A 17,944-nucleotide genomic window follows, 5' to 3' on the forward strand; every position below is an offset into this window, starting at 1 on the left:
TGAGAGGGGAAAGATATAAAAGAGACCTAAGGGGCAACTTTTTCACACAGAGGGTGGTACATGTATGAAATGAGCTGCAAGAGGAAGTGGTGGAGGCTGGTACAATAACAATATTTAAAAGACATTTGGATGGATATATGAATAGGAAGGGTTTGGAGGGATATCGGCTGGGTGCAGGCAGGTGGGACTAGATTGGGTTGGGATACCTGGTCAGCATGGACGGGTTGGACCAAAGGGCCTGTTTCCATGCTGTACATCTCTATGACTCTATAAGTCTCCCGAATATCTTCTATGTTGCAATAACATTATTCTTTGAAACTTTGAATCTATTCAACTACTTCTCATAAGAAAATCCCTCCAGACCTGGTATTAACCTAGTGCCCATTCTCTGCATTCTCTCCAATGCCAGTGTATCTTTCCTTTGATGTCTTCCTTTTAACTGTACACACTTCACAAAATCCACAAGGAAGTTTCTCAGGTGTGTCACATGCAACATTTTGAAGTGGATCCCAAAACAAAGCTGCAGAGACTGGCCCATGATTGATGATGAAGGACTATGGGAGTTGTTTTTCCACTTGCCCTTAAGTGCATTGCTAAGTGAGATTCATGGTGGTTGATCTGATGTGCTTTGATTTGTCCTTTCTGACACAATCTTCACCTCTTCACTTCATTCATGATGCAACCAGCTCTTGGTCTCCTTTCTCATGGAACTCCCTGCAATCCTCCTCCCCTCCCCACGCCCCCCCCAATGTTATGCTGTTGTTTAATGATGAACCTGGCTTGGTAGGAGAAGAACCAAAAGGAACTATTCAAGGTAAAGAACAAGGGATTCCACGTTGCAAGTTGCAAGCATTGTTTGCAATCTACTTTCTACTGTGTGTCATCCTGGTGAGGACGGGTGAAGTCTTTCCCCTCTTCTTAACCCTCTTAATTGGTCGTAACCAAATTTTAAACTATTTTTAACACACAGCTATAGCATATTTCAATTTAAACATAGTATGTGTCAAAATTGAAACATTTAAAATTTTGATGCTGGAAGTCAAAGATTGATAGTCAATTTTTATCATTATGAAAATAGCTTTTACACAACACACTTTCTATTGAACTCACAGATGAAGAATTGACTGTGAATGATTTATTCATGTTTAGTAACATATGCACTTTCTCTCACCAACTGGCTCCCCATTTACAAACTCTCAATGTAAAGTAACATTTCTTACTTTGCACATGTTAAGCAAGAATGAAAGTTCTTTGAATAAAATGTGATGTAGTCTCACCAATGCCTAACCACAATCCACAAGGCACATGTCCATGAGATATTTTCAGGAGGAATTTATTTAAATGACTAATGCCAAAATTTAAGGCACATATTACATTTAAATATTGTTGCAAAAACTCCAATCTATTCTTTTATACCTTTAATGAAGCTATTTAGCATTTCAGATTTGTGCATTAAAGGAAGCATGCCACAAGTATTAATTATTCTTCAATAAAGGAACATGATCAAGCTTAATTAATAATGCTACTTGCTGAAATTGCAATTAAGCGCTAAATATTTACTAAGCATTTAATTTGGAATTATGACGCCTTGAAATTCAGATGATTCATGTCCTATCTTGAAAGTAAGACTCACCTAACTAAATGATAGGAAGCTGTTTTCTGCATTGATTCAGCACTGAAGAGTTGAGGACACACTTTAATTCTTCCATGAGGGCATAGTCAAGTCATCTAAATCCAAGTTACCTGAACTGAATTTCACTTTTCTTTAAGGTAGGGTCATAATTTATCCCTCTTGCTGATTAGCTGGTAAACGAGGTCATACTTTTTCAGCTATTCCAAACATTCCAAGCACAATTTGTAAGTTTTGCACAATAGAACTTATTGCATCCTTTTATTTCTGTTCATTATTCCCAATGCGAACCAAATCAGGGAGTAGCATAATGTTAGAAACAATGTGGAGAATGACACTGCCAGTTTTCCATCACATTTACAAATGACACACAGTTCCTCTGCTAAAATTCACTCTGTAATGACATTTGAGAGACAGCGAAGTCATGTTCAAATTCTGTTAGCATAATTTTCCAACCTTTCTATTCTATCATGGTAGGTGTACCCATTCCACATAAAATGAACCATCAAGGTTGGGATATGTTATCACAAAAAAATTAATATAAAAGGGGACGGTACACATGTTAAATTAAAAGTTCTTACACAATCTTCTTATTTTTCATTATTACTACATAAGCTTTTACTCGTCTTTCTAGTAATCGCTCTGTTACTTCAATTTCTTTCAAATCCATTCATGTCATCCATTGGGAATATTCAGAGATATGAAGTTCTTGGAGGAGGAAAGTAAAGACCCAATCACCACTAAGGAAACCCGTGTAAAAAGTAATCCTTCAGGGTGTCAAACGGGTGGTCAATTTTCAATTATCTCTTTTGTACTATTGTTGAAGACGCATTTCATTGGAAAAGATTTCATTTTTGACATTTTCTTTTCTAATTTAAGGAAAGAAGCTGAGTGAACATTATGGAGAACAAGATGGCTGATCCATACAGTGACGACATTCATATCTCCAGAGATATGAAAGAAATCCAGACTTCTCCACACTTCTCAATGCAGCCTCTCCCACTGACCATTAAACCAAACAAATGCATGGGTTTCAGAGATTATGAATCAGGAATTACATATTCTGCAAATGACATATCTACAGTAAATATAGAAAGACTCACTGCAAATTCTGAAGGAGGATCACGTAAGAGAAAAAGTACCCCCACTAAAGTCATTCATACTGTTCATTCAGAAGATTTACTGACAGAAATCGATGAACCTGAAGACATCAAAATGGAGTTGCCATCACCAAAACCCATGGCTCAAATGATAGACTTAAGTAATGTAGGGTTTCAGTTGTTCAGAACTTTTGACCACCTCGGTAATACAGGCTTGAAGCATGAGTCTATTAAACATAATTTAATGTGGCCTACCAGTCCTCTGATGATGCATCCTTCTCGAGCATACTTTTCCAACGTCACTCCAGACTTTATGTTCCCTTTTGTTATGGCACCATCAAATCTGCATTTTAGGTATCCTCTTCATCGGAATGGTCCTCTGGGAAGTCTGAGTGGTGGGATACCTAGTCGAGAAGAAAAGAAGAACACGGTTGAACGGGTTGATGTTAACATTCAAATTGATGACAGTTATTATGTTGATGTAGGTGGCAATCAAAAACGCTGGCAGTGCCGAATGTGTGAGAAGTCATACACTTCCAAGTACAACCTGGTAACACATATTTTGGGACACAGTGGTATCAAGCCCCATGCTTGTTCCCAATGTGGAAAACTCTTCAAACAACTGAGCCACCTACATACTCACATGCTCACGCATCAGGGTACCAGACCTCATAAGTGTAATGTTTGTCACAAAGCATTCACCCAGACCAGCCATCTTAAACGACATATGATGCAACATAGTGATGTGAAGCCATACAATTGCAGCATTTGTGGCAGGGGTTTTGCTTATCCAAGTGAGCTCAAAGCCCATGAAACCAAGCATGAAAATGGTCGAGACAATATTTGTGTAGAGTGTGGACTTGATTTTCCTACCCTAGCCCAATTAAAGAGACATTTGACATCACACCGTGGTCCTACATTGTATCGCTGTGATGAATGTGAGAAGACTTTCCAGTATCCAAGTCAGCTGCAAAATCACATGATGAAACACAAAGATATCCGCCCATATATCTGCACTGAATGTGGCATGGAATTCATTCAACCCCATCACCTCAAGCAGCACTCTCTGACTCACAAGGTAGGAATTGTGTCTGAAATAGAAAAGGGACATTTAATTAATACTTTCTCAAAGATTATGACAGAAATGTTTAAAAGATAGAAAACATTTGCAGAAAATTTACCTTTTGAAAAAATAATTTAATGATCTTGTCTATATTTACAATTCAATAGATTTTAACTAGATAAAAATGTGAAGACTTATAAGGTATGAGGACACAGGAGGAAATCGGTGAGCAATAATGCAAACATTCCCTTTCTCGCTTGCATAATTTTGTTTTCCCTTGAAGATAACGGCTTTTTGGGCTAAGAATGGAGGGAATGACTAACAGGTAGAGGGAAGAATGAAATTAGTTAGAAGTGTGATGGGTGGGGGTTCCATTACCTTCTCACCTGTACCCAAGGTGGGAGCAGGTCCCTCATTCAAAGACACTCAGTAACTGATCAAAGTACCCTGGATTGGACAGAGAAAACCTGCAGGGTATTACTCTGCTGACCTTGCTATCAAACCCTTTCCTATGTAATTCCCGACGACACATTACTTGCTAGTCAATAATGGCCCTAGGTCTTTGTTGGGATGTAACAGCAATTGCAGCTTCCCTCGTGATAGAGCTGCTCGTTACTGATTGACTGGTGGATGGGAAATCATCTACTTTTGGAGTCCTTCACCCTGGAGGGAAAGCATGTGTTTCTGCAGTTGTGCATGAATGGCACTGAATTTGGCAGGTTTTCCCTCAAAGAGGTGATGTGTGGTTCTCTCAACATCTCTCAAGCTGTTGGGTAGAACTTCCATCACCTCCAGTAAATCCAGCCTGAAGGCACAGACAGATAAGTCCATGTTGGCAGAAGCTGCAAAATCAATCATACTTTTCCTTGAAGGATAGTTTTGTAAAACTCAAAAGTTTATCATGAGAAGGAAATTTTTTAAAAAATTTGCTTTACTGCTGATATGGGGAGACGTCACTATTTTGTATTATAATGAAAAGAAAAGTTGTATGGATTGAACAAAATTAACCTAAACATAGTGTTCATCCAGCATTCTCACTCATTAATAAATAAGGATTTTTATTTTAATCATCACAAAATGCACAAACTACTTTGGAAAATCACAAGCACCTAAGAGCATATTTAAGGCCAGTTATAAATTTGTAACATTACAGAGTAAAAATGACTCTGATACTTATTGAATACAATTGAGTTTGAGCTGCATGATGTAGGGCTGCTTTCAATATGAATTGTCTAACTTGAGCTGCATTGTTCTGCCTCCTAGCAACTGAAACAGATTCCCACGTAAAAGGTAAATATAGAAATATCTTAATCATTTACCATCATATTACTCAATTGCAATATCTTGTTTCAACACAATGGAACAGATTTTGCTATGAAAGAGAACAGCATCGGAATGATGCATGCTATTATTCATGAAAAAAACTAGTTAGCAACTTGTAACAAGGAAAGGTGATTGACCGCAAGTTGCTGTCCTGATCAATTGTTCCACCATTACCTATGGAAAACTGATATCACATGCTTAATCTCACTATGAATATCTTGCATTTGTTGCAATAATGAACAATTGTTCATTGAACTCGAAACAGAAATTTAGCTACGGTATCTGATAAACTAAACAAATTGTCAGAAAAACCCATCTGGTTCACTAATTTCCTTTAGGGAAGGAAACTGCCATCGTTACCTGGTCTGGCCTACATGTGACTCCAGACTCTCAGCAATGAGATTGACTCTTAACTGGCCTTTGGGCAATTAGAGATGAACAATAAATGCTGGCTCAGTCATTAACATCCACATCCCATAAATTAATTTTAAAAACTCTGTATAGGAAGATACAGAATTAAAAGTAAGATGTCTCATATTGTGAATTCTTTCAGATGGTAAAATTTTATATTTTAAAAACATTTCTGTTTTTCCTTTTTGTTATTTTTCTCTCTTTTAATGGAATCTGTTATTCTCTGTACTTCTCTTCTGTGAGTGATTTGATATTAAATTCATCCAAGTCAACTCAGCATTCATCTCAGGCCTCTTTCTGTTTAAATCTAAATCCCTTAAACTAATTTGTCAAGGACATTTTTCTCTTGACTCATTATACACTGACATTGTGTTTTTTTAGTGCAGTAATAGTGTCCTTACCTCTGAGTTAAAATGGCAAGGTTCAAGTCACACCTGCTCCAGAGTTGGTCTGAGTATGTTAATTCAGCATATCTACACCAAGGTTCCAGACGCAAAGTTATCAAGTCGCACATCCAGCATGGTTGGAGGCAAGCTTTTTGTTCAACATAATTATGCACAATTAGACAAAACCTGTCTCGTTCTGCATTACAAATTACGATAGACAGATGTTGCTTCACATATATGTCTTTTGTGCTCCAAATACCACAGTTCAGTGCATTCATACCATGAACTCCCAACCTGATTCCATTGGTATTGGGTGCCTCACCTGAATATTGGACATAAGTCTTGAAAAACCATCTTGTCTGTTTTTCAGGAATTGCATCATTTAAAATTCTGTTTATGGTTGATGGTTGGATGTAATCTGTACTGATTAAAGCAGTTGGGTCTGAAAATCAATTAATTAATATCAGTGTGTATTCCTGCAAAACTACTGTAAAAATGGCAAAGCCAGATCATACTGAATACAAGCTTTCCCCCAGATTTTCTCACTGGTCTGACGGACGTGGAACCCAAACAGACCATAGTCACAGAAGATTAGACATAAGGTTGGTTACAGGATACTCCCCATGTTCTGGGTATTCAGGAAGACCAGGGAACAGTGGAAGTGCTAGGATCATATATGTCTTGGTAAGACTGATAGAGATGGAGCCCATTGAGTGACCAGATCATGATCAAGGCCTGAACCCTGAAAAGTGGTGCCAATGAATTTTTAAAATATACATTTTCCAGGAGCATTTTTCTCAGGAGACTTTCTAGAGGCCTTGATCATGACCTGGTCACTCACTGGGCTCCATCTCTATCAGTCTTACCAAGACATATGTGATCTTAGCACTTCCAGTGTTGCCTGGTCTTCCTTGAATACCAGAACATGGGGAGTCTCCTGCAACCAACCCTATGTCTAATCTTCTATGACTATGGTCTGTCTGGGTTTACTATTGAGTTATTTAAAGGAAGGAATCCAACACCCTTTTCTGAATGAGCAAGCATTACCAATTTTTCCAGTGGGTCAGGTATCTTACAAATGACCCATTGTCTTATGAATCCATTCTTGGGATTGGTAGTAAGAAATCATTGAGCCTGAAGTGAGCCTGAAGTGAGCAGTAGTGGCAGTCTCTGATGACTTGATCCTGGGCTAGTACTCTGGATCACTCGCTAGTAACTTAAGAGAGACAATATATTTATCAGTGATAATGTTTACAATTTCAAAAACATTCTGTCATCATACTTGTTCTACCTTTGCAAACAAAATTCAATTTCTATGAAATTTACACTTAATTTCAAAGTATTCAAAGAACTTGCACATTGACAGAAATGAAGTTTGTAATAGTTATGATTAATAGTTTCTGTTTATTGATGTTGAATGTTATACAACATAATAGTCCTTTTCAAATGTTTTACTGGGATTTTTTTCCTCAAATTCAGTTCTCCTTCTGATGTGCCTTTTGGTTAACTATGTTAGACCGCACTTCATGTAACACAAAGAGTTATATCCTTGTTCAGACAGATATCCTGAGATTTATTAACAACACTTTTTACATGGCATTAATATCACATGCTTATGCAGCTGTACATTGCATGCATAAATCTGAACTGACTGAAGAAGCTACACTGACTGACCCTATGATACAGGAAATGGAGATAAGGTGAACATTTTTATACTGGATTGTCATGATGTCATGTAATTCTCTGAAAGGTACAGGTCTATCTGGTCAGCATACAACACATTCCTTCCATGGTTAGGTCATTGTCCATGCAATTTCCTCAGTTAGGATTCAGAAATTTGTTTTTAAGAGCACTCAAATCACCACTCTTTACAGTGACGCTCCTTGAAGTGTACTTGAGCAGGAAAACAAAACAAAGAACTGTTCCAGTCAGTTTCCTCTTCCTGTACCATGATGGGTGAAAGTTATACAGGATAGCTCAAACACTCAAATTCAAATTGGATCTCAAATTCTGGACTTGCATTATTCTTGAGGCTTTTCCTGGTTTTGAAGATGTTTTATCATAGACCTATGAGAGTCATGTGTTGCTCGTTATATGCACATTGCTTGGCTTCATTAGTATTTCCTAAAATGAGACATAGTGCATTGTAATGAATGGACATTGGTGTCTTCAGTACATTGTATCAATCATTCTTCTAATTGTCAAAATGGCATCTTTTGTGGTGTCCATTCTTCTCTATAGAGATTTAGAGTCATAGAGATATACAGCATGGAAACAGGCCCTTTGGCCAAATTTGTCTATGCTGGCCATGTTTCATAAACTGAACTAGTTCCATTTGACCGCACTTGGCCCATATCCCTCTAAACCCTTCCTATCCATGTACCTGTCCAAATGTCTTTTAGATGTTGTAATTGTATGTGCCTCTTGCACTTCTTCTGGCAGCTCATTCCGTATACACATCACCCTCTGTGTGAAAAAGTTGCTGCTCAGGTCCCATTTAAATCTTGTCTCTCTCACCTTTAACCCATGCCTTCTGGCTCTGGTCTCCCGACCCTGGGGAAAAGACTTAGCTATTCACCTTATCTATGTCCCATATGACTTTATATGCCTCTACATAAGGTCATCCCTCAGCCTTCTAAGCTCCAGGGAAAAAGGTTCCAGCCTGGGTAGAGTTGTAGAACAGAGAGATCGAGGGGTTCTGGTACATAATTCTCTGAAATTTGCATTACAGGTAAACGGGATGATTAAGTTTGCTTTCATTGCTCAGACTTTTAACAATAGGAATTGAAACATCATGTTGAGGTTGTACAGAACATTGGCAAGGCCTCTTCTGGAATACTGTGTGTAGTTCTGGTCAATAGGAAGTTGTTCTATTTTGTTCAAAAAGTACACAATCTGTAGGCAGTCAGTTCATACGACATTTTATAAATCCCTACTTTGGAAGTAGAACCACTCTGACTCAAGGTTGGGATGCAGACAGATTTCAATCTACTTTAAATGGGTTGTCTGAGCTGAGATATCACCTTTTTTTTTAAACCTTAAGTTATCTCAGGAGTGTGACTTGAAAGAAGTGCTAGGACTTAAATGTTAATGAATCAAAACCTGCAAAGTCATTATAAGCAACTAAAGACTTAACAGCAATCCAAGTTTGTTCAAGACATAGCACCAGTTGAATGATACTTTGATCTTTTACTATAAATTCTGTGTCCTATGATCCTGCCCCAGTAGATACCTGACAAAAGAACTGTGCTCTGAAAGCTAGTGCTTCCAAATAAACCTGTTGGACTATAACCTGGTGTGTGATTTTTAACTTTGTCCACCCCATTCCAACACCGGCACCTCCACTCCAATGCTATAGGAAGGAAATTATTAAACTGGAGAGAGTTCAGAAAAGATTTACCAGGATGTTGCAGGGAAAGAAGGGATTAAGTTATAAAAATAGGCTGGGTAGGCTGGGACATTTTTCATTAATGAGGGCAAGGGTTAATCACCACGCTGTCTACCTGTGATGTAACTTTCAAGGAACTATATACCTACCCCACTATGTCTGTCAGTTCAACAACATTCCCCAGGAGCTGTGTAAGTCCTGCATCGGTTTGTCTAACGCAACACTCCGTAATAATCTGAATTAAAATCCATCTGCCATTCTTTGGCCCACTGGCCCCAGTTGAGCAAGATCCTATGGTACTCTTAGATAATTTTCTTCACTATCCACTATTCCATCAATTTTGGTGTCATCTGCAAACTTACTAACCATGCCTCCTACATTCTCATCCAAATAGTTTGTATAAATGATGAACAACAGAAGACCCAGCAATGATCCTTGTGGCACACTGCTGGTCACAGGCTTCTAGCCTGAAGAACAACCCTCTACTAAAACTCTCTGTCTCTGACTGTCATGCCAATTTTGCATCCATTTGGCTAGCCTTCCCTGCATCACAACTGATCTACCCTTACTAACCAGTGTCCATGCAGTACCTTGTCGAAGGCCAAACTAAAATCCATGTAAACAACATTTACCGTACTGCCCTCATCTACCTTCTTAGTCACCCCTTCAAAAACTCAGTCAAATTTGTGAGATATGATTTCCAACACAACAAACCATGTTGACTACCCTTAATCCATCCTTGCCTTTCCAAATTCATGTAGATACTGTTTCCATGTAAGTCTGTATTTCCCATGACTGATGCACCTCACCTACACATCCTGAACACTGTGGGTAACTTAGCACAGCCAATCCACTTGCACATCTTTGGACTGTGGGAGGAAACTGGAGTATCCAGTAGAAACCTGTGCAGATACTGGGAGAATGTGCAAACTCTACACAGACATTTGCCTGAGGCTGGAATCAAACCCAGGTACTGGTGCTTTGAGGCAGCAGTGCTAACCACTGAGCCACTATGCTGTCCCCATTCAATATGCTATCACATGTGAGTCTATTTAATAAGAGCCCATATTGTTGGGAATAGTATCTTTGCATGAATAGAGGATTGTTCATTTTAAAAAGTCACAGGGTTGAGATAAAAGGGGCATTTTCAAGATGGCAACCTATAACTAATGGAGTGTCACAGGGATCAATACTGGGGCCACAGCTATTTATAATATATATTAATGATTTGGATCAGGGAAGTGAATTTACTATTGTAAAGTTTGCAGATGAGACAATGAGAGATGGGAAGGCAAGAGGTGAGGATGACACAGTCTAAAAATTGATATAGACTGGTTAGGTGAATAGGCAAACACTTGACAGATGGAAAATAATGTCAGAAAATGTGAAGATACACACTCTTGCAGGAAGAATAGAAGGGCTGAATACTTTTTAAGTGATGAAGACAGCAGAAAACTGCAGCACAGATGGATTTGGAGGTCCTTGTGCATTAATCACAAAAGCTAACATCTAAATTCTGTGAGTAACATGGAAGACAAATGGACTGTTGAGCTTTATTTCAAAGGGAATTGGAATATAAAAATAGAGAGATCTTGCTAAAACTTAGTTAGACTACACCCTGAAAAAGTGTGGACAATTTTGGCCCTTTTATCTAGATAGATAGATTGGCATTGGAGGTGGTCCAAAGATAATTCTGAAGGTTGATTCCAGGTATGGAGGGATTTTCTTATAAGAAAAGCTTGGATAGGTTAGTCTTGTACTCATTGGAGTTTAGAAAAATGAGAGGAGATCTTATTAAATTATATAACATTGTTAAAGGGAAGGATATTTTTACAGGATAGGTGTGGAGAGATTGCTTCTACTGCTGAGTAAGTCTCGAATTAGAGGATATAGTCTCAGAGTAAAGGATTGCCTATTTATAACAGAGATGAGGAGGAATTTATTTTCTCATTGGGTATGAATCTTTACCACAGAGGGCTGTAGAGGCTGTATTATTAAGAGTATATAAAGGATAGATATACAGATTTTTAGCCAGTAAAGGAATCAAGTATTACAGACAAAAGGCAGCAAAGTGGAATTGAGGTAATCAGATCAGCTACGGTCTTGCTGAAATGCTGGATCACACTCAATGAACTGAATGACCTATTTTTGTGCTCATGCTCTATGGTCTTATGATCTATGAAAACCTTTGAAGAAGTAGATAATCACTACTTTGTTTAGTGTTAATAGTAGCTAAAACTGGGAAAGAGCAGAAAGGATCCATATGCAGTACTGAGCTACAATATGACAAAGGAACCTATTTTAAAAATGCTTGAAAGCAGTAAATCACTCCTGAATAATCAACAATACAATTTAAAGCTTTATTGAAAAACTTATTACAGTCATGCTGTAATGCAAAGTTTAACTGGCAAATAAAGGGAACATTGGCTGGTGTTTTAGCAAGCTCTGCAGTAATTCAATGTAAAACAGTATTTGTGAGTACAAGAGTGTAAGTTTAAGGAACAAGAGATGAGCAATATTGTAATGCTACAGATTGACAACAATTTTACAATTTACAATTTTAAGATTAATCAGCACATTGAGAAGAAATGAAAAATGATGCAATCCTTCCAAACAGATTCAAGGGTAGCATACAGGACACAAATTTGCATTCATGGAGTGAGAACTTTTACGATACAGTTCAGATGTTTAGGCTTCAACTTCCATAAGGAGTCAGAAAGAGTCACATTATTTTCAAGAATAACTGGTCCAGGGGCAAACAGAATGATTGTCAAAACAATGGACCAGTAAAAGAGCAACCAGTCATTGGGCAACCACTGAAAGATTTCACTGCGTTCCCTGGACTCAAAGCAGACCACAAAGAATCTGTAGAGATTACATTTAGTGCCACAACAGGAATGTCCCACAAAGCCAGGAAAATATGGTGGCCAGCAAGACAGGAGAGGCTTAACCACATTCAATAAAAAACAAATGAGGGACAGAGATTCTATTATGTTGAAGGATGGCTAAACCAAAAGACCAGTGTGTTTGGCCGAGAAGGCATACTTTGAGCACCAGCACATTTCACAATCAATGACAACTTACTACGCTGTGACAAAATAAAATCCTCATTGTTCCAGTTTGTTTTGGGAATATGAAGTGAAAAGGGTACAACAGAAATATTTAGGCATTGTCAGGTGTACAGCCAGTGCTCAGTCAGAGATCTCAAAAGTGATTGAAAATTCTTGTAACCCATTGTGGAATCTGGTATCACACAGAATAGTTAGGCTTGTAAAGCACTCCTGTCATCACTGCTGACAGATCAGATGATGAAACTCAACCAAAGGAAACAAATATTGAGAACAAGAATGAGCAGAACAAACCACCTGAGTTCACTGGTGACTCTTTAACTGATGGTGTCCAGGCAATACAGCAGCTGACTGCACAAATGAATAAAGCAGTACAGTTAATGCCAGCTGGGTTTGACTGAGCAGCAATCTTTCAGTAACAGAAATGATGACCTGAAAAATATTATTTCTTCCAACAATCACAAACAGCAAATGAAGATGTCCAACCTGATCAAAAACTCAAGGGTGATTAGCTGAATAATGATTCCTTGGGAGTTAGTCAAATGACCACAGTTCCAGGACACAGTCAACAAGAATGTAATTACCTGCTCTAAGTAATCTTCAATAAAGAGAATACCTCTTTCAATTAGAGAGAAATTGCATGATCCAGAAATCAAGGGTATTACAAAGAAGAGAGTGCTTGTTTCAATATGGCAGCCAGCCTCCAGGAAGGAACGTTTGGATGTTAACGGTGCTCAAGATTAGGTAATGGATGGACCCACAATACCTTCAAACAATGACATCTGCTGCTAAGGATATCTGAGCAATAAAATATACTCCAACAGGGAAAAGATCCACAGATCAGGACCAATGTCAACACTCCTCAAACAAGACACACACCATTCTTCCAAGTTCAATGAGATTGTGTTTTGTGAAAAGTGTGAAATTCCCCATTGCCCATATTTGTGAGGTCAGAAACATGAGGGAAGATGAGGGAGTAGTAAAGGTGATAGCTTTATAGCTATCCATGATTGTACAATGGATTGCCTATTGAAAGTAAAACTTGGAGAGAGATGTTGTATGAGATAATTGTTTTAAAAGGGTTAATGTTCATATTACATTGGCTCCACCTATTCTACTAAGACTACACACAGACTGGATGAAGACAAAGTGTTCCATTCCAGTTTCTGGAGGGAACAAAAGTATCTCCACCAGCTCTCTCATGTTTTGGTAATTATGTCTGATACTGTTGTACTTATTGACATCATACAATAAACCTTCTTGTAATCCAGGAACAAATCTGTAAATACTTTCCAATGGTTCATCCTCTGCTGCCATTAATTAGGTAGACCCAAGACAAAGGAGGTTTCATGGCAGTGAGCTATCTCAAATCCAGTACCATATATGGTAGAGATACCAAATTCCACAATGTACTAGCAGTAGTCATCTAGAAATAAACACATTTCCCACCTTCTTAAATACAGCTTGCTGCATAATTGTGACTTACAGCTACCAGAAAAGAAAGCTCAATAATGTTTTGTTTTGAAGAAGGATCACTGGATATGAAACGTTAATTCTGCTTTCTCTCCAGAGTTGCCGCAAGTCCCACTGAGTTTCTCTAGCAATTTCTGTTTTTGTTTCAATGATTTTCATTTTTGCTGTCTGAGACACATTATGGGTTAATGCTAGCAGGACAAAATCATAAATGTGGTAGACCTCTCAAAGGTAAAGACCTCTAGGGTATCAGCCCCAGTCAGAAATGACTTTGTTGAATTTGGCCATTTTAGATGTAGAAGAACCCCACATACCGACTGTCTAAATAGTGGGGTAGCTGGGGTCAGATGACAATTGAATCAGCCAAGAATATGAAGGTTCCACCTGTCATGTATTGCACTTGGGGATGGAGAAAAATAGTGACATCTGTGGGCTGTTTTGCATGAACATGATAACCAGAGACCACAGCAAGGCAACAGGTGCCACTCCAAAAAGCGACAGCCCACAACATCATCTGGCAGGTTTATGTGTGGCACTTTTGGCAGAACCTGCTGTTCAAGGATTGGTCTCTTTAGCAAAGATGCATCGAAGAAAAACATGTCCCCACCCCAAATCTAAATGGGATTGTTTGCTGCATCGTCATAATCTCGTATTGATGGAAGGACACGAATAACATTTAAAAGATTTAATCACAATCCTGAAGTCTATTATTTTTTAAGGCATTTTTTATACTCCTTCCCGGGATGTGGTGCCATTTTATTGTCCATCGCTGGTCACCTTGAGAAGAGGGCAGTTGTAGTCCACATGCTTTAGGTAGACCCACATTGCTGTTAGAGAAGGGAATCCAGGATTTTAAAACCCAAAAGAACTACAGATACGTAAATCAGAAACAAAACAGAAATTGTTGGAAAAGCTCAGCATGTGTGGAGAGAAATTTTGGTTAATGTTTCAGGTCAGGTGGCCCATCCTCAGACCGATTTTGACTGAGCAATACTGAAGGAATGGCACTATATTTCCAAGTCAGAGTGGAGGGTGGCTTGGTAAGGGACGTGCAGGTGATAGTGTTGCCATGGACCTGCTATACTCAGTGGTAGTGGTTATGAGTTTAGAAGGTGCTCTCTAAGAATGTAACAACTAAGAGCAGGAGCAGGCAATTCAGTTCCTCAAGCCTATTCCACCATTTGATACAATCACAGATAATCTAATCTTGGCGTCAACTCCACTTTCCCGCCTACTCTCCATAACCCTTCAACTCATTACGAATTAAAAATCTGTCTAACTCTTCCTTAAATTTCCTCAATGTGCTAATATCCACTGCATACTGGAGCAGTGAATTCCACAGATTCACAACCCTTTGAGAGAGTAATTTCTCATCTCTGTTTTAAATTTGCTATCTCTTATCCTAAAATTATTACATCTCATTCTGATTACCCCTTTAGCATTTATATACCTCAACTAGGTCTCCTCTCATGCTTTTAAGCTCCAGAGTATAGGCCTAAACTGTTCAATCTCTCTTTATAATATAAAACCTTCATGTCTGGAATCAATTTAGTGAACCTCTCCTCCAACTACAATTATGTCCCCAATAAAGTAAGGGGATCAGAATTGTACACAATACTGCAGATGTTGTCTCACTAATTCGTGATACTGTTGTAGCAACACTTCCCTCCTTTTGTACTCTATTCTTTTAGCAACAAATGCTAAAATTTCATTCACCTTCTCTATTACCTGCATACTAGTTTTCAGCAATTCATACATGAGGCCACCCAATCCCTCTGCAACAAAGCATTTTTCTCTAAGTTTTTTTTACATTAGATTCGTTACAGTGTGGAAACAGGCCCTTCAGCCCAACAAGTCCACACCGACCCTCTGAAGAGTAACCCACCCAGACCCAGTTTCCTCTGACTAATGCACCTAACACTATGGGCAATTTAGCACGGTCAATTCATCTGGCCTACACATCTTTGGACTGTGGGAAGAAACCCACGCAGACATGGGGAAAATGTGCAAACTCCACACAGGCAGTCACCCAAAGCTGGAATTGAACCTAGGACCCTGGTGCTGTGAGGTAGCGTACTAACCACTGAACCAAGTTGCTTTCTATTTCTCCAATCAAAATGGTAACGTCACATTTATCCACATCAAACTCCATCTTTCAAATCTTGAGCTAAAAACTTACCTATCCATATCCGTTTATACATTTCTTAGTTCTTCATTGCAACTTACTTTCTTACCTAAAAAGCCTTGCAGTTCAACCTGTAGATAGTCCACACTGCTGTTACTCAGCTTTGGTGCTGGAGCGAGTGGATGTGATGCCAATTAAGTGGGTTGCATTTTCTAAGCTTTTTGAGTGTTGTTGAGCAGGCCCCATACAGGCAAGTGGGGAGTTTTTTTTAATCACATTCCTGACTTGTGCCTGGGCAGTCAGGAAGTGAGTTAATGCCTAACATACAAATCTTGTTTCTCTAATTGAGATTTATATTTGGAGAGAGTCAATAAAATATGGCATTGGAAAAGCACAGCAGGTCAGACAGCAACTGAGGAGCTGCCCCATAAGTGGAAATGGAGCCCACAGAGAGAAAAATAGTTGGACAGACAAACAAGGGGGTAAAGGCCAGCCTGTGAGAATGAATACTGATGGTGGGGATCATTAGTAGTTGAAATTATGTAATAATAGCAGCTCATGTGATGTTAAGGCCTCGTGTATGGGAGTTGAGGTAAGGACATAGGGAAAGGTACCTTAAACCCTAAAAGTGTCGAATTTGATATTAAGTCCAGAAGGCTGTACAGTTCCCAAGTGGAAGATGAGGTGCTGCTCCCAGCATGTACTGGAGCACTGCAGCGAGCCTGAGACAGAAATGTTGGCCAGAGAACACGTTCTCAGGCTTTCTGCAATGCTCCAGCAAAGCATGGAGTTTTTCCAGCAATTTCTGAATTTTTTTCCAGTTTCCCAATCCCATATACCAGGCCTTGACATGGGCTGCTACCACTAACAACCCATCATCAGCTACTAATGATCCCCATTAGCAGCTATGTTCATTCTCCTAGGCTGATCTTTACCCATTCATCTGCCCAACTGTTTTTCTCACTCTCTGGGCTCCATCTCCACCAATCGTTTACTCCTGCTCTATCCCCTACCCCGTCTTCACTAGACTTGAAATCTTAACTCTTTCTCTCCACAGATATTGCCAGACCTGCTGATTTTTTTCCAGCATTTTCTGATGTTTCTCATAATGTTATCTTTTAAAATTTAGATTGCTGTTGTTCTTTTAATTTGAAAAGCAATTATGTTAAATTATGTTAAATTTAAAAAGTCCTATCTTTGTGCTCTCTCCTTTGATTACTTGCTACATTCAATATTTCCTCTTCGACTTAGAGAGCACAGCAGAGCAGTGCAGCTCTGAGAGATCACTTGGATTGTTTTCTTGCTCAATCTACTACTAAACATACACGAACACAACAGGAAGGGACCCGCCTCTTGTAGTTAACCCCCTGAGACTGTTGCTGCTTTCCCTCCAGAGGGTTATAGTTACCAGCAATTGACAAAAGAAAAGTTAAGGAAGTTGATTGAAAGAGGACAGGATATAAACATGCCTGCAAGTTTGGTAGATAGAACGAACATTGCACCTCTGGTTAGTGTGCAGCAGGAAGAGGAAAGCAGCTGGTGCTGAGATGTCTTAAAATTGTTTTGCTTTTTGCTGTTCATGACAAATTCTTCAGAAGCTTCAGCTCCCATCATTACACACATGTTTATTCAATATCTGGTGTAATTCTACATATACAAAATAATGGAACCAGTCAAATTAATTTTGTCAGACACTTGTTCCTGCACTCAATAGTGAATTTTGATTTTTAATCATCACAAATACAGACTATAGATAATACCTTCCTATCCTCATTTCCTTCCAAAAAGGAAATGATTATATTCTTTGAAATGGCTATGGGAATGAGCTAGAGCATTGGACAAACTGAATAGTCCAAGCAATGAGATAATACAGGCATAGTGGGCTGAATGGTCTACTCTGTGCTGTATTATCCTATAATCCCTTTCATTATTTCATGCAGAACTTCCACCCTATTTTGTATTCTACCTCAGCAGTAA

The 17,944-nt window shown here is 38.8% G+C and overlaps 1 protein-coding gene across 1 annotated transcript in view; it reads left to right on the forward strand.

Annotated features, from left to right (window-relative positions):
• znf366 (zinc finger protein 366) overlaps positions 1-17,944 on the forward strand; it is a 60,020-nt gene that overhangs the window by 19,306 nt on the left and 22,770 nt on the right. Inside the window, exon 2 of the mRNA XM_060843822.1 lies at positions 2,510-3,808. Coding sequence (XP_060699805.1) covers positions 2,531-3,808 — 1,278 coding nt within the window. The 5' untranslated portion in view covers positions 2,510-2,530. The remainder of the gene's footprint in view (positions 1-2,509; positions 3,809-17,944) is intronic.

This window comes from Hemiscyllium ocellatum, chromosome 2 (assembly GCF_020745735.1).
Source record: "Hemiscyllium ocellatum isolate sHemOce1 chromosome 2, sHemOce1.pat.X.cur, whole genome shotgun sequence".
Classification (NCBI taxonomy): Eukaryota; Metazoa; Chordata; class Chondrichthyes; order Orectolobiformes; family Hemiscylliidae; genus Hemiscyllium; species Hemiscyllium ocellatum.